Here is a 26163-nt window from a genome sequence, read left to right as displayed (position 1 = left end):
TACAGCTTCCTGTCCTGTTTAACCATTCACTAACGCTATTGGAAATGTACAAGGATGTGCATAATGGAACGTAGTGTTCTGCTCCAGCCACATTAGTTAACCAATAAAGTTAGTCACAAATGTCTTTTTATTGTAAGTCAACCAACCAAATGAGAGGGTGTTTTTTTTTTGTTGTTTTTTTTTAAGTAAAGTAGAGAGTGAGAGTATCTGTATTAAATCCTGGAGAAAATAGTAGTTATTGTAATTATAGTAATATGATAATTACAGAAAATTCAGTGTTAAGGATTGTTTTATACAATTGCCATGTGCACGTTATACTCCATGTGTCATATTGCATAACCTTAACTGTGACAATTCAAAATGGAGTTAAAATGAAATTTGTAATCATGTTTCAATCTGTTGTGCTTTTCCATTAATTTAGGAGAAATCAGTATGTTCCCCACCAGCCGACTCTAGTAAACAGCAATTACAGAGTCACTGATAACACGAACATAATTCTTTTGGTAGCAAAAAGCTGACAACATTTGTATCATGACCTCTTTTTCTGAAAGCTCTCAGTATCATCATTAGATAGACCTATCACATTTCATCAGTTTGTTAATGAGAAGAACCCAGGCAGAGGCTCACAGATGCCTATCGAGGGCACTAAACAAAGAGCCAATGTAAGTAAATATGGACTGTAATTAGTATGACAAGGCTGAAAAAACAGATAACACGCCGCAGCCGCCTAAAGGCCGACTCTTTCACACATACGCTGGCACAGATGGGCACACACTTACACACAAACAGAACAAGTCAACTGTTTTAATCAGCCTGCAATACAACATAATGAGGAGCCACTAAGCCTCAGATATCAGCCGCCATAGGCCACTTGCTGGTGCCTTTGAGGAGGTGATTTTCACTTCTCTCTTTACTAGATTAACACCATAACAAATATGCATTCACAACAAAACCTGAAAAGTATATTACTTTAGGAAGATGATACCACAAGGATTGGAAGTTATGAACAATCACAACATAATTTACAGTACGAAAATATTTATAAATTAAAAGATGATCGTGATAAACTACATGCCAATAAATAAAATGAATGGAACACCCCACATACTCAAACACAATCTCATGTAACATCATATTGGCAGAATGTACACACTTTGACACACAGACTGCACCTGGGCCAGCCACCGCACAACTAATCACATGAAACTGTCAGTCAGGTACAGGCAGACTAGTTTCCACAGAACAACAGGTATGTTGGAATTTAGATCTGATCATCCAGGTGTGATGTATAGAGTGTGTGCAGGTGCGCTGTCTTTGGCCTCCATGCACAGGTCTCACCTCTCCAGGGGGCACACGCAGTCATAGCCTCCAGCGGGAGAAGCGACTTAAAAACATCCCACTGCCCTTGTCTTAAACAATGTGCTTTGACCGGACAATGGACATGAGAAGAACGTGGGCCATACTAACTGTTAGTTCTTCAACTGTCTGTAGTTTACAGAAAATTAAGACATTTATTGAGCTTAATGTCTAAAATATTTACACAAAAATAAATTAAAAAGCCAAAGGGGATGTGCAATGTATCCAACCTCTTACCTGAGTTTACTCAAGCCTGTGTTGCATTATCTACAATAAATGATGTTGTTAGCTGCAGTCTTGCATCTGAAATATGCTGCTACAATTATTCTAATGCCAGGATGCCAAATGCCAGTGCTACCAAATGCTGCTGTCAACCCAGGGGTTTAATTAGTTTGGCACGTGTGCCACTTATAATCACCTGCCATTACCAGTTCTGGCTGCATCTGCTTACACGTCTGTCACTGGAGAACAGACTGTGAATGCAAGTAGACTTAGGCTAGGACACTGCGGGTGACTGAATATGTGAGATAACAATACAGCTGACCAAAAACAGCTTCAGCATGAAACCCACGGGTTATTTGAATTCATAGATTGGAAAATATAGAGCAAAAAAGTAAGAGAAGGAAAAAGAAACAAAACATATTTCTGACACAGTTTAGCCAAAGTAATGAGTGACCAAACCAAGACATGTTTATTAATGCACAGGCGTGCCCGTGTCCGCCTATATGGATACACTGTGAACACAGAGGGGAGCAGGGCTTCATAATGTCAAACTGCATTGTGAATAGAGCTACACCGCAGGCTGAATACATCGCATTGTGATTTCATGAGATCTGGAAAAGAAACTTCAGGGCGGCTGGTGTTTCTTTGCCCAAATTGGAAGGAATCGAAGTTAAAAGTGAACCGTTCACTCCCCGTGGCAAAGAAGTGGCTACCTCTAGGGCTAAAGGTGAAGGAGCAGGATTGTAGGATTGCCTGAACACTACATGAGGATCTACAATAAAGAAATGTCTAATAGTCGTGTATAATGGCAGCTCAGACATCACATCTAGAGCAGTACAAAAGCTCTAACTCTCACTATTATTCCATGGAAGTTCCATACCAGGCTTTCAATGCAGCGCCGCCTAAAAACATCTGTCTGGGACTTGTGTGGCTACACTAATTACAAATATCTGCAGTAATCCTGCACCGATAAGAGAGTCATTACTCCAGCAGACATTTATCACTATGGGATTGATGACCCATTTCACACACAGTCTTTGTACAGGGAAGTGAAAAACGCTGATATTCTTTTTATCCCATAGCACTGCTGAAACCATCCCATTCGTCAGAACACAAGCTAGTTAGACTTGTAATTAACAGCTATGGACTTTGGCCCTAATAGAATTTTTGAGGAAAACTAGAGATTGAGGAGGACGAGGAAGGGTCTGGAGGGTTTAGTGTGTTTTTCTGTCTTACTAATTGACATCCGGAAAAGCAGTCGGATGTGAAAGTGCCACAGTAGCACTACGGCAGACCTTTTGCTATTCTATTCTTCATTTGTATATAGCATGGCATCTTAAAGACACTAAGGCCCACCACTTTATGGTAATAATCTGACACATATTCAGTCTAACTCCTGGGTCAAATATAAAAAAATGCACACGCTTAAGTTCATAAGTTAGTTCTCGCGCTTTTTCAGTTGAACATCCACCCACCCGCACAGCTGCCGAGCGGAGTAGCAGATGATCGCAGTAGGTAGCAGCTAAAGGTCTGGCCACCTGCCGGCCACGTCCCATTTCTGTAGCAGTAATGAACAGAGACAGCTTGGGGACCGCCCTGTGAGTATTTCCCCCCTCCTGGTTCTTCCTGCTTCGGGGCAGAGCTGAGGGCCCGAGGGTGACAGAAAGGACCAGAGATGTTCCCTACACTGACAGGTGGGTCTTACCTGGCCAAGTAGCGGTACACAGGGGCCCGGTGACTCGCAAGGGGCACACAAAATGAATGTCACCATACACAATGATGAGCTGTATATACAAGCACACTGTAAGTACTCACACATGTTCCTGTACCATATGCATAGTACAATGCGTACGCACGCGCACACCCCCACACCCCCACACACACACCCCCACACACACTGACTGAGTGTAATTCCCATTCCTGCACAAGCCCGGTGACAGGAGCAGCTGCGGCCACTACGGCAGACAGATGAAATTTTCATAACTATCTCCTCCAACTTCCATTCTCACCTTCAGGATAATTTATGACCTACCTGCCAGCGTTGAAAAGACAATATGCTGGCTATAAAATTAAGTGTTGTAGTGGCGTAGATTATAATTAACACAAGAGCAAGAGGAAGATGCGTGTAATATCTGAAGTGGGCTAGGCAGAGGTTAAGAGAGTGTAGCTGGTACCAGGTGCTGTGTATGAAAGATCACAGAGGAAACAGTTTAGAGACTGCATGCAAATATACACAAATATACAACATTGTGTAGACCCAAAATACCAATATCCCATATATACATTAATCAGTTTTACACACAGGACATATATAGCCTTTGGCTATAATCCAGTGTGTACTTTCATGTGGAATCATGCCTGTTCATTAACATGCATTGTCCCAACCAAATAAATAAATACAAAATAAACATATCGATGGAAAGTGACTGCATTTGACTACACTATTTGTAAAGATGTGAAATGTCTATCGGCAGGACCTATTCTGTGTGCCCTCTCTCTGCAGTTGTAATGCTTGTCACACATCAACTCAATCATGCATCCACATCCACCCAATCAGCACACTGGGATGTCAGCTTGACCAGAAAGAATGTCCCTGGTTTCATGACTTACCAGTAAAACAGGCCCAAACTTGGAGCCATAATGTTTTTCCAAACACAAATCATGTTTCCATATTAAGAAAGCCACCATTTAATGGGCATCTGTCAATGCAACAAGTGTGTTTAAATGTCTGCGGGACATTTAATGACACTATTTTTCTCCTCAGTGCCATGTGGCCCTGACAAGGCCTTACTGTGAAATCATAAAAAGTATCTATTAAAACCTGTAACCAATAGGATGCAGTGGTGACTCACTTAAGGAAAATGAGAAAGTTTAACAGTGAATGTGATACTGATTTGTGCCAGCCTCTCATTCCCACACCCAACCACAAAACGAGAAAGAGCTTGTACCTCAGTGGTTAATTACTGACATGCTGAGAACCAAACAAGGCAGAAGTGAGTATTTACATGGGAACAACTCGTTAGAGCTGTAAGTGTAAGGTAAAGTAAAAGTGTAATCGTTTGTCTTGTCCAAAGTGCATTCCTGCAGAAAAGACATAGCCGGATGTATGTTCCAGCGTAGAAGCAAAGAGGACACAGCAGCTGTGAGGTACGTCTGAGGTCAGGGAATGTCATGCATAACTGACTGATTGCTAAACAGGGGTGGATGCATGAGAGAGCTATTCATAATTTATAATCAAGAAGACACAAACACACACCTCACAAACACCCAGGCCACAGGCTATCTAACTGCACTGTGGAACACGTCGCAGGACCACACAGACATGTTTGAGATAAAGACAGACAAATTAGACGACACTGTCTAAGGCTAACCACTGAACTTCGGCTAATTACAAGCTGGCCAGCGATCAAAGAGACAGATTACATGTCCTTATTTGTTTTCTTGTCCTGAGTCCTGCACTGGGTAAACACTCTGATGTTGATGGTTGTTAAAATGGTGGTACCGGAAAAACATAAATGACAAAAGTCCCAGCTACCACACAGGTGTTTCTAGCACTTTCATGAACAAGCCCTGAGGTAAGAGAAACAAGGGCACAGCAAGCAAATATTGGCAGACAATGCAGGCCACGGCAAGCGGACTTTGCTTCCAAAACACAGAGTGACTGTTGTGGGGTGATGATGAGGCAAATGTGGGGCCACTGCCTGAGAGATCTGATGAACCAGTCACCTCAGGTTACATCTTACAGCGCACATACCCACCTCCTGCCCACCTGCATCATGCGGGTTTATGATAACAGGCAGAGAGACACTTGCAAGCTAACATTATTAAAACACATAGATTTTTACCTCGTACCACTCCAAAAACTATGCGCCAGAGCCCACAGAATGCATAAGATGACCAGCCAATGTATTCTCCCATTTACTGACAGGGTAACAGTTGGTGAGAAACCAGGTCAGGACTGAACCCAGAGCTGAAAATGATGGCCATCAATGAGAGGAGCTCATTGGTTGTGATTTGGAGGTCACATTAAACAAGGCTGTGCTTTGTCTATATTTGAGCATTACATCGACAACATGACGCTGACAATCTTTCCCGTCCCATCTGGGACAGCTGACCCCTTTTGTCCACTAACTTCTGGGTACACCCATGTGTTGGAATGGGGGTGGGGTCTGTCAGAGACAACACAAAAGAATGATCACCACCCCCAGAATGAAATGCAAGGTCCCTCTCTTTTTCTGTGCGTCTCTATGCATCTCCACAGGGGTGCAACTGGTGGTTGACAGCATTGGTGAGGTCATTCTTGGTAATACAAGCTTCAGCCTAAACATGCTGGCCTGCACTGGCCTTTGCTGACCCTGGGTTTTGATGACAGCCTGGGTCTTTTGTGCAACAGTGCCCTGTCCAGGTGAGGACGAGAAAGGATGACAATAGAAGGAAGCATAAAGGCCAGGCGGGCTGGGAGAGAGGCCAGGCAGGTCAAAGGTCAGGCTGGACAGTTGAGTGATGAGTGCAACTGTTGACTCCCTGTCCAAGGGCTCAGTCTGCCATGTCAGCTGATGTTGTCTTTGTCTTGGGATAAAGCCTTCACTAAGTCACAACAAGCTGGAAAAAGTCATAAACAGAGGCAACAGATGTAGCATGACACATGCAGCCAGTGTACAACTATTCAAGAGACACTGCTACGAAAGTGAAGGACAATTAGCAAATGAGAAAGATCTTTAAAAAGCAATCAGACTAATGCTTAGCCATTTGGAGCAAGAAAAGCTTCCTTAATAGAGAGGCTGATCTGACAGAGCATTCTTATACTTCAAATACCAACTTTTGAGTTTATTTTTGTGAATCTTGTATCATTTATCAAATCGGCTTGATATATATTTCACAAGCTCTATACCCTTTAAAACTTAAAATCTGCACTCTTCCTAATGATACCTATAGATCTTGAATCACACATCCCCAAGGTGTCCAACCATTTGCTAAGCCAAGGGGTCAATAGCTGCCTACTCTCCTACCAGCCCACATTGAGAGATGGGAAGACAGACTCAGGCCAGCCAGGCACAAAGCCCCGCTTTGGGTCATAAACATCTCAGTCTGCCCCCTCCTCTTTTCTCCTCCACAGAGGTGAGCCGGGTTTGCACTCTGTTAATCTTTCACTACAGGTCTGCCCGCTTTTCAAAACCCATCCACGAGAGAACAGAAGAGAGGAATGAAAGAGGGGTAGTAAAGGACAGGAGTGGATAAAAGAGCAGGAAGAAAAAGCCATAGAGGGCCAGATGGGCACCTTCACAGTCCATTTATCAAACCCAATGTGGCCATCCCCTCCCCTTCCCACTGCTCTCATGTCCTAAACCCCCATGTAATTCTGTAATGATTTTCATTATCATATAATGACCTTACAAAGCCTACAGCAGTTTGCATGGTCAGTACAAAACTCACAGCTGTTCCCTTCAGTGTTTGCTCGCCGCCTGTGACAAAGCTTTTTTGGGGCTTTTTAGATGGTCAGTGCAGGGGCCGCTTCACTGGTTAATGTCAGAATAAGGTCAACTCAACAACACGTTTCTCTGCAAAGTAAAATGCATCACACACAGAACCATGTTGCATCTGAGTGGGTTCACATTTATTAGTGAGTCTAGCAGTTTTTGAAATTTTTTAGATTTGATACATGCAGAGTATCAGGTATATAATAAGTATAAAGTAAAATTCATGTTATGCATATTTTATATGCAAAACAAAAGCTATGGACCGTCTGTTCCCTGGTGGTTGTGCTGCTCTCCTCAGTCTACACTATGTGGCTTAACTCCGCAATAGACCAATCTCCAAACACATAATAATTCATCTATTTCCATGGTACTCACGAGGCGTATACCGAAGGGACACAGAGGGCAGCATCTATCAAAGACTGTGCGTTGTGCATCGGGAAAACCCAGTTACCAGAAAAGCTCATAAGAATAAAAAAGCTCTCATAACTTTGTTGGACTGAATGAATGGACTGCTGCAGCGTGCAGGGGAGTCGCAGCATCATTCACTCTGAGTGCCTATAAGTCAGAGTGAAAAAAACACTGGTCAACAGGTCCAATTTCTCTTCTCTTCTGTGCTCTTGCTAGTGTTAAAATGCCCCAGAGGTAGGAGCAGCAGCAGGCAGAGCCACGTTCCAGTGCACAGCTTTAACCGGTGTTTAAGAAACAAAAGTCAGCTAGAAATGTAATCAATCAGTGCTGCTTGTTTATGTTTATGTGCCGCAAGCTAGAGTCATCAATCATGCGTCCTTTATTTTTTATTTTCCACGCTTTTGCGAGTATTATGTGTGGAATGAGGACCATAGAAAAGAGAGTGTATAATGATAAAAGCTTGCCTGTTGCATATTGGAAGGAAACCTAATTAGGATGCCGGTTATAAAAAGGGAGAAAATGAATCAGCAAATTAATTTGTTTTTCGAGAGCTTTTATGAAAATAAAGGATTAGATGCATTTCACTGAAGTTAAATGAAACACAAATTAAATTCAGCCATATATTATTGCCTATAATCCAAACAAATCCTTTTATGCAAACAACATCACTAACCACAAACTGACTAAACAACTAAGACATTATATTTCTCTTAGTTTCAGATCAATCCTCATCATCTGTTGAATACATCCAATCAATATCAGTGTGTCTCACTTAACATTACATAGCGCCATGTGTTTAGTTTTGTTTAATGCTATCTGTTGACAGCCACTTGACAGTATGACCCTTGCTTCTTTGTGAGAAGGGACGCTGGAGGCTTGGCCAGACATTTTGTGTGTGTTTAAAGGAGAGGGGAGATATTGGGAGCAGCTGGAGTTCAAACACATTGTGTGAGACATTTGCCCCCCTCCCAAACTAATCTAATCAGTCTTTCACTGCTGATAGGGTAAAGGTCTGTCTGCCCGTTGACAAACTCAGCATTTCCTCTGAACATCGGAGCATCTAAGGGAGGGCTCTGCTCCATCTCTGGTTAAACATGTCTAGTAGGTGGTACCATTGCATTGTGGGTGGTGGAAGATAGCAGGAGGGTGTATGTCTATAGGGTGCAATGGTTTGTAGCTTTCAGCACCTGGAGCTGGAATGTACTATCAGGGCTAGGCCTACATCAGAGCTGAAGTGGTGGAGGACATCCACACAGCAAAGCAAGGTATGTGGAAAAACAGTGTTTACAAGACTCATCTGGCTGGACTGCACCGGGGTCAGCCGAGGGTGAGAACAGAGGGGCGCCATGGAACAAAACAATAACACGTACGTCCAAGAGAAGACTCCATTCTGCCCTAATCACTTGCAGCTTTCTCCCTTGTACAATGTGAGCATATGTGACACAGAGGTCAAAACTGTTGATAGTGAAACATGTGGATTTACATACATTTCATTTTGTGACTTTTCTTCTGGAGCTGAAGCAGAGCTGATGAGAGAAAGAACAGCTAAAATAACACAGAATGTTAGTGTGAGGCCCGCCTTACTTTATCTGCATGGATGGCTTATGTTCTCATCTTTGCCCTCTCAGTCCTTATCAGGGAGGAAGGAAGTGACCATGCTTATCCAAAACACACGTGTCTTTGTGATAGCTGTGATAGCTGCCAGGCCCATGGACCACAAACAAACACAAAGCAGGCCAAAGCATACCAGTATTTTCAGTAAGACTGCATCACACCAACAATAAAGTTGATTTAAAGATCTTGTGCAATAATGAGGGATTACACCAACTGATAACGGTATTTGTAGTGTCCATACAAAGTCAGGTGTCAAGAACAGTAAAATGGACAGTGTTACTGTTGAAACTATAAACCTTGCACTATGAAACTTTTCTGCTGTAGATTGGCCACCTGCTTCTCTCCAAGGAGATATTGTTGTTTTGCCTAACCCTGTCTATCTGTCTATCTGTCTATCTGTCTATCTATCTATCTATCTATCTATCTATCTATCTATAAAACACTTGTAATGGAATAAATGCTGGATTGCTATATTTAGTGCCAAACAGCAGAATATTCCAGGCAAAGCAATATAATCTCTATGGGGGCAAGCAGATAGCAGACCATCCACCAGAAAAGTTACATATGCACCTTTAACTTTCTTCATGTGACTTTTCATTTTTTGAGCAGAGCTGGGGTGAGGTCTAAAAGTGTAGCTGTTATAGTTTCATGTCTGTTAAACAATAAAGTACAGGATGTTCAGTGGAAGGAAGAGTAGCTGGTACAATGTGTTACCTGTCTCTCCATGTCTGTCTTTGCTGGTGTCTGTCTGTCAAGGCCGACAGTAAGGTTTCCGCCATGTCCCTCCGGTTGTCCTCTGCTCTTCCATCATCCTCTACCATCGCCAGAAACAGCTTTGTCTAAAAAAAAATCATAAAATGAAAATTTGTGGTTAAAAATGTGTTTTAAGATGCCATCTTGATACATGTTGGACAATATCATAAACATTAGGAGCCAGCTGAAATTAATGGATATGTCAGTTTGAGTGAGTCTGACAACTTTTGAAATGACGAGGGGTCACACAGGTACATCACAACCACAACAGTTCAGGTCTTGATATCTTCCCAGTCTAGTTAGCGAGTGAGTGGTTAGTGCCAGGAACTGCTGGTGCTCATGGTACAGTGCCAGGGGACCCATCTTCAAATCGAGAGCGACAGGTTTTCTCAAGAATGGTGAAGTAAATGAACACATGTAACAAAAATATATATTCAGTATATTGATGTTTGTGTTCAGAATACAGTTATTCAAAGGAAAACATTGGGGCACTGGTAAATGGTCACATTTTTGTATAGTGCTTTTCCACCTTGAGGCTTTACATCAAGGAACTACTCACCTGTGCACACAAACACTCATACACCAGTGCACGCAGATACTGAAGGCACGGTGGGTCAAGTGCATTGCTCAATGACACAACGACAGCATTCATATGTAGGAGCTGGAATTGGACCGCCACTCTACCAATGATGTTTATGTTGAGAGCGGGATTCGAACCGCCAACCTTCGAATCAGTAGATCAACTGAGCTACCGTCACCCAATTTTTCTTTTGAAACGGAATACATTTTAATGCAGGTATTTAATATTTTGTAACTAAAAACATGGTCATAGTATTCATCCCAACGCTATCATGAGTACCTAGCAGAAGGATAAGCCTAATTTACATGTTTAAAGATGATGGATGAACACGCAGAGAGAAGCCCTTACCTGAACCAAGAATCTGTGAGCCTTTAGCTGTGAGAGAAGAGAGCTAGTCACTCAGCTCTCATGCCAACAGTAACTGCCATCCATGAGTTTCTATCTGCATTTTGAAGATTTCCCTGCTCGGAGACTATTATAACATCCCTGGGACGGCGACATACAGTAAGTCTAGTATAAAGTCAGTTTCACATCAGCGGACGGGCAAATTACCAAATATTAGAGTGTGAGTCAATTAATCACGTCCTGCACAGCGCGGTGTAATGTGTGAGTATCCCCCTGTTGAACATGAATTACAGGCCGGCTTAAAGTGTGACGTGGCACATCAGCCCTAATCTGAGACATCCTGGCAAACCCTACCCTCCAGTCCTCCCCAGCCTCTATAAGCTGTTGAGAGGAAGTCAAATGAAAAAGGCTCTGGCAGTCCAAATTAAATGCAACGCTGTCAGCCGCCCTCAAATCCCTCTTTTCCCCCTCGCCGTCTCTGTCTTCGTCTTCTCCTCCGCCCTTCACACAGGCTCTCTCCCTCTGAATATCCTTAAATGCACCCCTCCTCCTTCTGGCTGCATGCATCTGAGGAGTGATGGATGTGGAGCTATGACGGACTCTGACGCCTTGTTAAGAGCAGTCTCTTCCTGTCACAACCACCAGTCAAGAACGTTCATTTCTCGCCATTAACAGTCACCCACCCTGGCGCTGCATCCCCCCTCCTCCCATGCACGCTATTTCAAAACAGAGAAAAAATACACAGTGTAAGGCGATCTTCATTTCTTCTTCCTCTTTTTAAATCTCTTTCTCTGACAATCCACCTGTCTGTCTTAATTCATGTGAAGATAAGTCTGATTGGCTGTGTGTGTTTTTAAAGGAGAGCGGTCTGATTTGCAGACAGAGTAATATGCTTACTTCCACCAGCACACACAGGAAATGTAAAAAATATGTGGCAGCGTGTGACTGATTACACCTGACTCTGAGGAGACACCAAAGATTACAGTGACCAGGAGGAAGCAGGGCAGGATACACTCCCTATGAGAACTGTAGCTTTCGCTTTAGATCAAACTCCATCCTCTCTGGGTGACTGACAGGCTTAGGAAGTAGCAGAAAGTGTGTTGAGTGTATAGCACCAGCTCGGTCTGAGAGAGCTGCCATGCTAGCTGTGTAACTGGTGTGGACGGCCTACTGCTCCACATTCAACATGGACCAAAGTCAATGACTTTTGTGCCTCTTAATGACGGTGCCCTGCACTGTTGGATTTTTGGTGGTCTGGACATTTGGGTTAACCGTGTTAAGACAATAGAGACACAGGAATATTGTCATATTTCATGGTTGAAGATGGCATAATGCTAGCATAAAGAGGCTTTGGTTTGGTACAGAGAAAGATATCAAAAACGGTGAAGAGTGTTACACTTCCTAAAACACAAGAGTTTCCAGGTGCCTTCTTCAGAACTTCTTGACAAAATGTTGAATCTATTTGGCGGCCCAGTACTGCTGTATTGTGCTCTGGGCAACACTGGACCAGCTGTAACACTTGTGCTGTCCAATCAATATAACAGCATAGAGCAGATCCAAGACAATAGCACAATTTTCAATAACAGACAATAACAGAATTATCAAATAAGAAAAAAAAAACTTTAAAAAGTCAAATATGCAGCAGGAATCATTTATTTATTAGTGACGATCAGAAAACAATAAGTGTTTTGTGTGTTGGAGAAAACAGAATCCTTTGAAAGTAGTGTTGTGAGAATATTCACACCAAACATCCCATATGCGTGTGTGTTCAGACCGTGTGTATGACCTTCTGTTTAAAGAGCTGGTGCTGAGAGAATCCTTCAGGTTTAGCCTGGGGCTGATCCCCAGGCCTTTTCGACTCCCCACTGGTTGTTTACTGGTCAGGCCATGCCTCGTCCACATCACAGCCCTTTATCTCTGAGCCTGTGTTATTACTAATCAGGCTCCTTTTTTCCATTTATTTACACCTTGATGACAATAGCTGTCTGCGGCCTACTCCTCTCTCATCGCGTGCTGACCACAGATGTCCCTCTGACCTTAGCTGCAGAGGTGAGGAAGGGGACAAAGAGGACCTCAAGAAGGCCTTGTAATAAATTGATTTTTTGTAAATTTATTACATCCACAAAGGGGGTTGTGTTTGGATTTTCATTAGTTGTGGGATTGTTGGTTACTTTGTGTGAGTACTGAGCAGAATTTGAATAATATTTAAAAGATCCTGGATTCACTACAGGGTAAAAACAAAACAAACAAAAAGAAAAACAAGCTATACAACATTTTCTTTGCTGTATATAAGAAATACATCATATATTTTTGTCATATATTAAAAATTATATAAATTTTATATTATTTTGTGATATAGTTATAATATGTCATCTCTTTTAGCTGCAAATGCAATATTCCCAAAAGCAAGACACAGACCAAAACTGCAAGCAGGGCATTAGAATATTGTTATTGTGCTATTGCATTTTTAGACAGGGTCATTGCATATTGCATGTTTACCAAATGTCATCTCCAGCACACAGGTCATGTTAACATTTCCAGCAGTGTGCTGTGCATAGGCAGCGCAGGTAAACAAGAATTCACCTCGGCTGAGGGCTATTTTGCCTGGTGGAGAGTCGGACTGATGACTGCCTTCCAAAAGTGAAGACTGGCTCGAAGGCAGCCCGGGGCGTCTCACTAACACCTCGAGCCAGCACTGTATCTTAACACCAACAAGCATCTGTCCATTCAATCACACAACTACATGTCACTCATTCAACACTGGAAGAGCCTGCGATGCTTACTCTTTGCGATTCACTGCACATCACATGAAACTTTACCGAATAGCTGTCACACCGATCACATAACAGCAGAAGAATGAGCTCAAAGGCAGAAGGTTAAAAAAGGATGCAGAAGTTGAAGTTTTACACTCCATAAATGGAGCTACGAGCTGCCCACCAGAGTGTCTCAGAAACAGTTAACACCCCATGAAATGCCTGCGCTGACTTCAGACTGGGACGTTTGGTGGGCCCAGAGCACTCTTAAGCTCTCTGGCACTCACTTACACAGACTGGAGGCAGCAATCATAGACCAATGCCAAATTTACCTCACCTTATAAAGCATTTTACCACCAATGACTTATTTCAGTGCTTTATATGATGTTGCCAAAAAAGGGTGTGGTAAACAATCTGACCACTGGACGGTGGTAATTTGGCCTGTTCCAAGTTGGTACTTTTTTACCTCGCTGAAAGCCTGACGGTTCCTGTTGGCCAGAAGTGCATATAGTACCTTAATTTAATGCTTTTAGCTTCTGGAAACCACCAAAGTTTAAGATAAATGATCAAAGGAAGTCATTTGGATGATTTTTTTTTAATTTTGCACCATGTAATTTCTCTGGTGAATGGTCCGCCACCTGCTTTTCTCCAAGTAGATATCTGGAATGTTCCTCTGTATTGTATTGCATTTACACTGTCTTCATTGAAACGAGCAGGTAATTCCTTCAAGCCTAGTTATAAGTCATATCTGTGGAGAGGCGCCCCTTAGAAGAATGCATATTTTTTTGTATTTTAGGCAATAACACACCTGTTACTGAATTAAGCAAAGGTAGTAAAGTTTAATGTCATACTGTTGAACATTCTAGTCATGTAATGATGTACTAATATCCATGGAAACCAGTTAAAATGCACAGTGCCGCTTTAAGTTGAGAAGTTTCAGCTAACCATCCAGAAGCCATTATCAATCTGAAAGTACTAGTCAGAAGAACTATATCTTCACTAAGATAGAGAAGTGAAGACAATTTAATCATATTAATATGTGGTATTCAACCTTCACCAGTTTCTCTTGTAAATGTTCTGCCAGTTCCATTGCTCTGTAAAGTTTGCCAAACTCTGTCTCACCTCGGACTCACTTCTAATACAAGAAACCAATATGAGTTTGACCAGGATTAGAAAAAAGGCACACTATGCTGGAGGTAATGGATAGTTTCTGCTCAGTGATATAAACAACTGGGGAGCTATGATTGTGTCAGGACTACTTTCAGTCTGGAACAATGTATTAGTGTTCCAAGTTACTTTGCTTCAGTGGGGGGACTCAAAGCTGCAGCAAAAAATATATTAGCCCTAGAAGAAATAGACCCAGACAGCTTTCACTTCTGACATCACACATGGAATCATAAAATGTGTTTATATATAAGTGTGTGTGTTTGCTTTTCCACCTTGACTGCAGCCATACAATTATAAATGTCTTTACCAGTTAATAATTTAATCCTTTTGGGCAATTTGAAACTAAAGACATTGTATCTCGCACGCAATACTTCCTTTGCGCATTCCTTTGACTAACCCTTTGTAAGCTCCAATTTAAGGGTCCATTACAAATGTTTTTACAGCATGTCTTTTACCATAAGTGTCATAAAAAGTCAATAAAAATATTTCATGCTGAAATTTTTACAGTATTAATTACCGGCATAACATTAGTTATGGCTGCTGTAAATGGGCTATAAAATCTATAAAGTCTGCTACAAGGATGTCTCGAGATCAATAATGTGCAGAAAATAAACAAATGACTTCAAGTTTCTTACAAAGACGTACAGATTGGTCCCTCTATGTGCTGTGTTTAGGTTAATGTGCTCTCGTCATCTCCGTGGTGATACAAATGTAGGCCTTTTGCTGCCAGCTTGACCCTTGCAAGGTCACGAGCCCCATCAATTATGTCAACCACTAAAATGGGCTTCAGCACGCAAAGCAGATTATATGGAGTGTAAAACATTAGAAAAATGTGTCTGCAACATCAGAGTAACATAGCTGAAGTGACAAAGGAGTGGAGGGGCCAGGACACTCCCAAAAAGGGAAGACTCCTGACAAGTGATTTTGTTTGAAGGTATTGTAACAACTCAAGTGGGCAGGGATGCTTTCTATGGGCCCTGATGGCACTCCATCTTCTGGCCAGAATACAAGCTAGATAGAAGGAAAATATGCTTTCCAGAGGGTCAAATGAAGCAGAAGTCAAAGGCCTTTGTTGGGATTCCCTTTGGTGGTGAGAAGAAAAGGCAAATCTGTTGTTGGATGGTAGTCCAATAGGCTCACAAATATCACATAAGGATTCACTGGCCAATTCCTCGTAAAAGCTTTTGACCCTGTCCAAGCATGAAGAGTGTAGATTGGGTTAGTACGTTCTTAGACTGCATTAGCCCTGCAGTTGGCTGGGTCATGGGATTTATATATAAAATAAACCTGAGCAGACCTCTCCAAGCTCTGGCATGAATGCACCACCATCCATCACAGGGAGCTTTGAGAGGCTCTTTTGCCTAATTCAGGACAATGAAGACGGAGCGGACAGACATGTTTGTGATGGGCGTGACACCCAAGCACCTTTCTGAGGCCCTTTCACTGCCTCAGTTTATGAAAAGCGAGTCGAGATTCAAGCCTGATCACAGATAGTGATCTGGGTCTCACTCTCCTGCCACTAAAAGCTTTTTGCTGACTGGGCCAATGCCAGTACTTTTTCACTCCAAAAACTTGACTTTCAGGAGTTAGCACACCGTGCCACACGACAAAAATGCTAAACCAATAAAAATGCTTTTCAATCTACAAAGGGAAATGTTGTTTTAGAAGAATGATATTGCTGCCATATGCTGAGAGGTGTGTAAGATTTTGCCATTAAGCAAATATGAAAAAAGAAAGTGGCAAAGTAAAAACTGAAGATTGACCAATAAATAACATCGAATGAAGTCAGAAGACAATGTGTTCAGTATAGTAACATAACATTAACATCAGAATTCACTGGCTCAAATAACTGCTATGTGTAGAGGAGGGATTTGAGATTTACCGGTGGAACTATGTACTATGTCTAAGTTCAAGTTACAAAGTGTATATTATTATGAAATCCATTTGTGTGTGCGTTTTCTACCTTTTATCTAAGCTGTAGAGAATTCACATAACTTGTGCAATAAAAATGAGAAAAGGTGATGCCATATGCTTATGACAGTATAGAGTACACTGAGATTGTAAATGTGGCAATGCTAATGGGTTGTTATGTGTCTTTGAATCCGGGGGTTATGCAATAAGGAACCCAAGCAATTATTTTAGTTAAGATGTGAATCATCTGAGAATGGTGATTAAGCCCTGTTATTACTGTTGTCATCTGAAGTTAGCGAAGAATAAATAGCCCTTGAGTCTCAAAGCACACCTGACTTCCACTACATTAACAGTGTAGTGTCCCCCCCTGCGTGAGCGCTCCCCACCCAGGGAGTCTGATGAGTGCTGCTAAGAGGTGTTTATGAGACTGTTAGCCAGGAGAGGATGCCGCCCTGCAGCTCTCGCCCAAATAAAAGAGCCATTTATTACATCCAACATGACCCTCTCATTACACACAAATAGGAATTAATGAGCGCTATATCTGGCACTCCCAGCGGAACAAGGCGGAGTTTGCTAAAGGACTAGCGTTAATTACACTGTCCTACATCTCACCCATTTAACACCACCCATCAGATGCACTATCTAAGGAAAGGAAGAGTGGAAGTGTGTCTGCAAGGATGCTCACTTGCTTCACCACAACGAAGCCTAAACACGCTTCATTTTATTTTATAACTTCATTCTGCTTATATGCTAATCCTATCAGTCAGGGTGTATTGACACTTGGCAATCATTACTGTTCCAGATCCAATTTGACCTATAAGTTTATTAGATTGAAGGGTGAGAGCTTATTAAAGTACGCTTTAGCATACTTACTGTTCTTTCTACACTTCATTACTGTTCATTCATTGGATGCATGAATTATTCCAATTTAATGACTAATTGCAGGAAGTTTAACACAGTTCCTGGATTTGTAAAGATTATTTTGCTAACTACTTTGTTCGAAATGAGGGCGGAGACTAAACATGAAATCAGTTAAAGCATTTAAAACATGCTTTATGAAATGCAAACTAGTACTGTTGACATTGTATTGATGTGAAAAGATGAGTGCGAGTTCACAACACGCCCTAGAACACAAAGCTGCCCTGTAAATTATCAAGTACAGTATGTATTAAAGGAGGGATTTACAGTGTCTATTCTGATGTTGTCAAATCCATCAAAACTACTCATGACCACAGTTATAGCTGTGCAAGGTGCCATTAAGTGATTAGAACCATGACAGGTGCAAGTAGGCCAAACCACAAAATCAAACAGCTCAATGTAATTAACTTTTTTTTTTCATAATATTTCAGAAACCATTAAAAGTTATTACTAAACAACATTCAAATGAGATGCTGATCCTTTTCTTATCTCTTTCTGTTCCACCTGTTTACAAACCTGTTGTTACGAACATCTCTTTATCACCAGCCCTTTTATTCAGGGACTATCAAGCATCAAACAATTTTACAGTGTCTTTCCTTCAGGATTAACCTAGTTTATCTCCTTGGTGTTTACAAAGAAGGTTTTAATGCGTTTGTCACTCAAGTGATTGTGACGAATTAGTGAAGGAGTTGGGGTATTACGCACATCATTCGTGGGGGGAAAATAAATCTTGATGTCTTTATATTGTTGTCATCATTTTGGTTCATGCGCTGCACAGCTTAATTTTATTTTAGAGATGTGAATGGTAAATGGTCACAGTCTTATACAGCGCTTTTCCACCTTCAAGGCACTCAAAGCGCTTTACATCAAGGAGCCACCCACCCATTCATAAACACGAGGTGGGTTAAGTGTCATCTGTGGGAGCTGGAATCGCACCGCCAACCTGTGAGTTAGTGCATCTGACTGCTCTGCCAATGATGTTTACGTAGAGCGCGGGATTCGAACCGCCAACCTTTGGATCAGAGGATGAACATTCTACGGACTGAGCTACTGTCACACGTCATGTTTTTTTTTGTTTTTTTTTTAAAACAACCATTTATTCAACACATACTGCAGCTATGTTTACAGATTTTTTTTTTCTTTTTTTAATATATATCGGTAATACTTATAACAAATTATGGATGTTAGCATTGCTCTACTTATGACCACAAAGCAACCTAAACCATACAGTATAAAAAACCCTGAATACAAGTAGTAGTATTCTTTTTTACGTCATTTTGACTTAATTCTGACATATCATTGCTTATATTTCTAAAGTACTTTTACTTAACTTGATCTGTTTTTATTTAACTTGATCTACCACAGATTTTTACTCACCGAATCACTGTAATACCACGCAACAATTGCTACTTCCACCTACGCACGTTTCTGATGAAAGACCTGCACTTATAGATTTAATATTCAGTGTGATCATCTGGTAGCGAAACATATACATCGAAGAGGTTGTTTTCTTCGCTTCTCGAGTCTGATCATTGTCATAATTTCCTCTGTCTTCCTCTTTTCCTCCCGCTCTGACACGATTGCCTGCGAGAGTAAACAATTACACCTGGATCAAAGTGTTGTTATAATTATACGTCAGGAGCCGGTTAGCGCTAATGTCTGTAGTCAGCCGCAGGAGGGGCGGACTTTGCTGCGAGATGCTCTTGAAATCTCGCTTTCATCTTTTTATACTTTTCCCCACCATCAAGGCACTTTTCCAGGCGCACGCTACTTCTTTGCATCTTCTCTGAGTGTTGGTATGACACAGGAAGAAGCTAGGCCCCGCAGCTAACCCCCGCCGTCCGCTCTGAATGCGATTAAGCCGAGCAGTGATTAATCTGGGTTGCCCCATAATTCCTTTTTACCACTTTAATGGATGTTATCTCCCCTCCTCTGAAGCCTTATCTTGCTGATCGGGGCCAAGGATGAGAGAGAAAGAGAGAAATAGCGAAAGGGGAATAGCTCTGAGTGGTGAAGATGCGAGGGGGGATCAAGCCAAATCCATACAGGGGTAAGTAAATGAATAAATAAGTAAATAAGTGAGTAAATAAATAAACGTGGGGATTGAGGGAGCGGCTAAGAGGATAAAGCAGATCAGTCTCTGTAAAGTGCTCATTTGTTTTCTAAGAAGACGAGAGAAGCCGCCTTCAAAGCGAGCTGATACTGTAAGAAAAAAACGCTGTCAACACAAACAAAATAAATTATCCAAACCGGTGTCAATAAATGCTATCCCGCCCCCGTTTTTGTGAAGGTGTAAGCCAAGCTGACAGTTGTGAACAATAACAATATAGTGTATGTTTGTGAGATGAGCTAATAGCAGTGACGTCAAGCTGCAGTATTGTTTTATTGGTGGTTTACACGGTGTAGCCATAGGGCGGACAGAAAGTCAATGATGGCTAAGTTCCTGTAATATGCTCCAAATTTAATCATCCCCTGGTCTAAACAAGTCAGCGCTGGTCTATTGTTACGGTGAACACGCTGTACCTCTCTACACCTTAGCTCGCAAGACAATGACTTACATCCTGTGATTGAGAAATAATTACACACATACACTATATGATGAATCGTTTTAATCATTTCCAATGAGAAAGTGCTCCGCCAGGAATTGCGTTAAAGAAGAAAAGATGAGCTGGTGAAGGGCATTGTGCTCCAACAGACAGTAATGTATAGTAAAACACTATCAACTCTGACAACAAGAGCAATTACAAGCAATTGTGTGTGCATCTGCTGTACGTGTCTGACACTGTGTATTCTCGGCTGTCTCCTGTGCAACCTGGGAGACATTTAGCGAGATAAACTTTTTTTAAATGGCAAAACTTCACTAAGATTTTTTTGGTGCATTTTCTAGTCAAATTAGAGATTGGGCAGCAATGTTTTTTTCATAGCTGATGCAGGTATCGATTGTTTGTAACACAGAAAAAAAGGTTCTGCCGATATTTCTGGGCCAATATGTAGGGACAGTTTTGATTATATTCCCAAAATTATAGAATTAAGAGGTACTACAAACTCATCCTCAAACCTATTTTACTGCAGTGGATAGAACAGAAGTGTCTCATCTCAAGTATAGACTCATTATCTCGTCTACAACAAAGTGACAATGTTCCAATATTGTCATTAGTTTTCAATAATGTCTTTTTTCAGCTTCAGTGGCCCTTGTAACTCTCTAATCAAAACACACTTATTTATTAGCCCAGCAGTCATACATTTGTAAGTCCTGTGCTGAGGAGTGACAGGGTTAAAGCTGTTGGTAGCTCTTTGTCCCATGCCGGCGAGCGTGATGTTGTGGAGAGATTCTGTCATAGACAAACCTCAGTGGGATTCCATTCACAGGCGCTGTACACCTTTAGGTACAAAGCTGCAGGCTGCATTGGCTCCAGGTAACATAAACGCTCCCTTCAAGCCACTGCGTATCTGCCCGTGAAAATTCTCTAAAGGGCTTTAAGCATTTAAGCACAACACTATCAGGCACTGCCGAAAAATTCAGCTTACCCTGTTCAATGGGGACTTCAAAGAGAATTGCAAAATACCTTCGCACGGCTACACTTTCTCCCCATCGCTGTCGCCTCGCAGTCCTATTCATTTTATATTTCAAAACACAAGCGGCGGCATAATGTGAAATGTATCATCATCTGTATATTTCCTTTTTAAATGAATAATAACAATAATCTTTGGGTAATTTCGTTTTCACACAGTTTTTCTTAAATAGGAAGCGCATGCAAGCCACAGGTAAACAAGGCCGTGCAATAATGAACGTGTGGATTAGGCCTTTATCTATCCCCTGTGATAATAAAAAAAAAAAAAAAAACTGGTTACAGCTCGTATTGACTGTCAGCGAAGGCTAAACTAGTGTGTGGTTATGCATTTACTTTTTCTATTCACACTGTGGACAAACTGCACGGCACTACCCCCAGTGCACAATCCAGCGCAGCAGTTGTGTGTGCCAATTGCTTCCACAGAGAATATAATAAATCTATAAGCCTATTTGCATGGTATAGACTTAAAAATGCAAAACAATATGATGCATAAACATTGTGTGATTGAAAATAAGAGCATAATAAATGGTTTCATAATGAGCAATAAAAGGGGGTCTTTAAACAGTTTACTGCTTAGTTCACAGTTATAATTAATCTGGCTTCCATGTGTGCATATAAAGTGGGTATAAAATTGCCAGGGTATGTGAGTAAAGCAGCGAGCGGAGGAGAGGAAATATGCTGGTAAACTTATTCGACATGATTCAGCTGTGGCCTTTTTGCCGGCAAACTGCCCTTTTTCTCCTCTAATCTAATCAATATGGCAAGCTCCCCAAATAATACATTACAAAAAATGCTCCCTGAAATTATTTACAGTGAAGCACACACCAGAAACCATAACATTTATTATGTTTTACAAAGCCATCAAATAAGTGGAGAGGGGATTAATTGCCCCAGCCCGACCTTAAAATAATTATTTTGAGCGGTGCAACTCTAAACTCCAATGAAATTGATACACTTTGATAATTAGATTCTTGGCACTGACCCGCTGAAGTCAATAAAGGTTATTAAGGCCAATTGCTGTCTAAACGCATTACGGGCAGGGTAAACTGTCCGTCGGAGGCCCCTGCTACTCCAACGCCAATATGATAATCCATTCTCCGTCCTGGGGGTTTCTTCCCTAGCGCCTGTGTCTCCACTCTGCCATACAAAACCAGATTGGATTCGCTTAACCTTTCCAGGACTTTGATCAAATGCGCTCACAAGGCAATAACATTTACATTGACCCCCCAGCCCAACACACACAAGCCTCTTCACCCTCCCACCTCCTCGTGCACCTCCTCATGTGTGTCTACAGTCTGTCCCTACTGCGCACGCCCCTCCCTCTCCCCTCGAAGCCACTCTTCACACGCCAGGTCAATAACCTAATCAGCTATCGATGGCACCGGGCTAGTCAGTGTATGATTGCAGTGCAGCCCTCCACAGCAGCCCCAGAGTGTTCCTGCAGACTCTTATTAAAGTGAGAGAAGAAGATGAAATGGTCACTAAGCGCATCCCGGCAAGACCCCGCCTCTATTATAAATCAGAGAGCCCACAATTTGTCACACAATGAGGAAGAAATAATATGTCATAGCGTAAATGTGTAGGTATATGACCAAACCATAGGAAAACACAAAGTGACAGGCCGGGTGCACATAGGAGAGGGAGACACGGCCCTGAGACTACTTCCTGTTTTGTACATCTTGAAGTATACAAATGTATTCATGTGTGCCGATGCCGTTTATTATGAAAGTAGATTAATTTCCTTGATATGCGTTGAAAAGGTTTCCATCGAGGAGGCACGTTCTGCTGTCAAATGAGGAGGAAACTGTGCAGGAGAACAAGAGAAAGAAGAAACATAAAGAGAAAGGGAAAAAGCCAGGGAGAGACGGAGTGCATTGAAATCTCTTTGCATCCACGCTAGCTTTTGAAGTCGCGAGATGAGCGGCTACAGAAGTCAGAAAAGTGACAAATTAGGGAAAGAGCTGTACTGTGCAAGCGGCGCGGCTAAATCAATTAAAGTCAAGGCGAGTGCATACATTAACATCAATAGCGCCTGCACAGACACTCATACAACACAGGATGGGTGAAAAAAAAAAGACTGCAAGGCCCACCGCTGTCGTCCTCCCCACCGCATCGAAGAGATAAAAAATACCACACCGGTATTTAAAATATTCTGCATAAAAACCAAGGCTCTAAGTCTATTGTCAGTCAGGAGGAAGCTATTCATTGTTGCTAGTTTAAAGAAATGTCACCAGTGTATGATCATGGTGATAGCAGTGTCCTAGGGGAAAGTGAAGCGGCAAGATGGAGGCTTCTAAACAGACTTCAGCACCCACGATCGCCAGGGAGAGAAGACCCTTAAAGGTAAAGCCTGTACACAGACCCTATACATACAGACAAATTATTCAGAAGCCCTTTGTTTAAAATCAGCCATCATGCCCGTTATGGTGAGAGAGACAGAGCAAGTGGACCTATTTTGTCCAAGATATTCATTTATTTATTTGATGCATTTTATCAGAATGTCATTCAAATGGAAGGGTGAGCATTTGCATGACAACAGGCTGAGCTGAAGAGAGGCAGCCCCAGGGAGCGGTATCCATAAACAGGAGCTTGCCCCCCCATCCCTCAATATTCCTTCAACAAACTAACAAATGCATACATAGGCCTGCGCATCCCATACCGCTCTGTGCTAAATATGACAACTACGACTTGCTGTTAATATTACTATTTTGGCAGGAAAAGACAATGTGTTTTTTATTGCTACAGTCTCACGCATAGTAAAACATTGTGTAATTTTATAAACTCTATTGAAGACACGTATTTTATTATTTTTAAAATACCCACCATAAAATCAGATTCGACAAATAAAAAATGGCGCTGGTATTAAAATAAACTCTGCAAGCGAGAAAAGAAAATCGAATGAAAATAAACCGCATATGCACTTAGCGGGTCACTGATATTTCCCTGAATTATTCTGTCAGTTGCCAGTCTCAAAATGTAAAATATGAGAGAATATAGATGTAATAATAAAATCTGAATGCTTAAAAGTAATCATAGGAATTGTGTTTTAATTTAACAATGGCCCAGTAGCCTGAGCTATCTAAAGCAATGAGAGGAAAAAAAAAATCTATAAGTCACATCTCTGAAGTGCTTTGGCTGTGGTCGATGCATGTATGTAAATATTGCTTGTGAGAGCAATAATGCTGCCTTTCATCACAATAGTGAATCATTATATTTATGCATCCGCTTGTGTTATTATTTTTGAGCGGGTTCGATATGCATTTGTGCGCAGGGAAACAGTTGCTTTTGATGCTATTTGAATAATTGAGTTGGGTATAAATCAATAGCAGATATAATGTATGGTTCAATTTGGTTTAATAACAGCAAAGTGTATTTTCAATAAAGCATTTTGTGGTTTCTATCTAATAACTTATTGGAAGCATTGAGCAATGTACCAAATTAGTTTTAGTAAACAATATAATTCACAAATTGTAGTGCACACACATTAAAAAACATCATTCAGCTATAAACAGTGTGTCATTATATGTTCATAACTGCAGGTAAATAAATAACAAAATATCTTAGTTGGTATAGTTAAAATATTAAGAAACATGTATTATTACCAATGCATTTAAAACAAACTTCACTCTCTGTGCTATTCAAAAACATTCTTCAATATTCTTATTTCACTATACATTTTAAACATAATATAAATCTAGTCTTTATGGGCCCAGGTATTTGATTATACAGTAAGGTTGGCCTATTAGAAAGTGATGACAGGTCGAGAAAAAGACCTCACATTTCACCACTGCCCTTTTCTAAATACAGGTCCGAATTGCACACTTCATCGAGGGCCTTAAGGTGGAGCCGGAGATGAGTTTGAACCCCCCTGTTCTGCACACACACACGCACACACACACACACACACAGTCCCATATAGTCAGGCTGCTGTAGTGCGCGGAGAGGAGAGAGTGAGCCAGCCGCGCAGTGCACTTCTCCTCTAGCCTCCTGTCTTTATCCCCGCCTGAGCATTAGATGTGATTACTGCTCAGCGGCCGACACTGACAGAGACAGAGAGCTCCCAGAGACAGCGGGAGCAGGGCCCGACCAACGGCATGGAGGGAAAAGCCAGCAAGAGAGGGAGAGATGAGAGACGCGAGCCTACACAGTGATGCAAGAGTGCCCCCTGCTGTTTTCCAAAGGCCTCCATAGACATACTCTTTGGAAAGACAGGGAAGTACAGTGTGTCTGTGACTAAGGTATCATAATAATCTGTCTTCTATGACTGATTTCTTTATAGTGGTGTCGGACTAATAGCTGCGTGCCTGCATTCCTTGTAATAAAGGTTGTATGAGGCTTCAATTAAAAAGTATGACACACTCTGAGCTTGATAATGTGTTACGGCAAGAACTTAGACAATATATCAAGTCATTTTAAAGAGCTATTTTGCTCAAGGGGAGATTTTTGGCCAGTAGATCATTAGGTAGTTTGTATAAGAGGCACAAGTAAAAGCACGTTAAAAATAAGTCTGGGATTTAAATAATGTCATTTGTCTTACTTCAAAGCGTGAAGGAATTTTATATAATAGTGTAACCTGGAAATTACAGCGTTTGAACAAAATAACATGTGTAGCCCTAATATGTCTATGTCTGTGTACACCGTGTCTGAGGTGGCCTACCATGGTTTCCATAAGCCTCCAGTCATTCTCCAGCTGCTCCATGGGTCCGCTCCACCAGCTGCAGAAGCGAGTGTAGCGCCTGCCCTGGAACCAGTACTGCCGCAGCCACTCAAACTCTACCTGTGTGCACAAGAACAGTTTACTCAATGAAATATTATTATTGTACTTTACATCTTAAATTACAAATTACATAAAAACAAATGAATGTATGCTTTTAAAGTGTTTTTTTTTATTTATTTTTTTGCTTTTGAAGATCTCTTTGTTTCTTTCATTCTATATTTGTTCAGTAAGTTTTAGTTTAGATTTACATATTTAATTTTAATTTTTCATTTTATTTTTCAGTGAACTCATGGTTATTATTTTAATGCATGTTTATGTGAAAATGTTAACAATATAATAAATAAAAATGACTTTTATGTATTATCATCAT

The 26163-nt window shown here is 41.3% G+C and overlaps 1 protein-coding gene across 1 annotated transcript in view; it reads right to left on the bottom strand.

Annotated features, from left to right (window-relative positions):
- Positions 1-26163, bottom strand: part of fto (FTO alpha-ketoglutarate dependent dioxygenase) — a 113316-nt gene that overhangs the window by 58250 nt on the left and 28903 nt on the right. The window contains exons 7-8 of the mRNA XM_033983944.2: positions 25734-25853; positions 9792-9916 (exon numbers count right to left, since the gene is read on the bottom strand). Coding sequence (XP_033839835.1) covers positions 9792-9916; positions 25734-25853 — 245 coding nt within the window. The remainder of the gene's footprint in view (positions 1-9791; positions 9917-25733; positions 25854-26163) is intronic.

Source organism: Periophthalmus magnuspinnatus, chromosome 3, assembly GCF_009829125.3.
Source record: "Periophthalmus magnuspinnatus isolate fPerMag1 chromosome 3, fPerMag1.2.pri, whole genome shotgun sequence".
NCBI lineage: Eukaryota > Metazoa > Chordata > Actinopteri > Gobiiformes > Gobiidae > Periophthalmus > Periophthalmus magnuspinnatus.
Note: the sequence above shows the minus strand (reverse complement) of the source record. Positions and strands in the feature narration are given on the sequence as shown.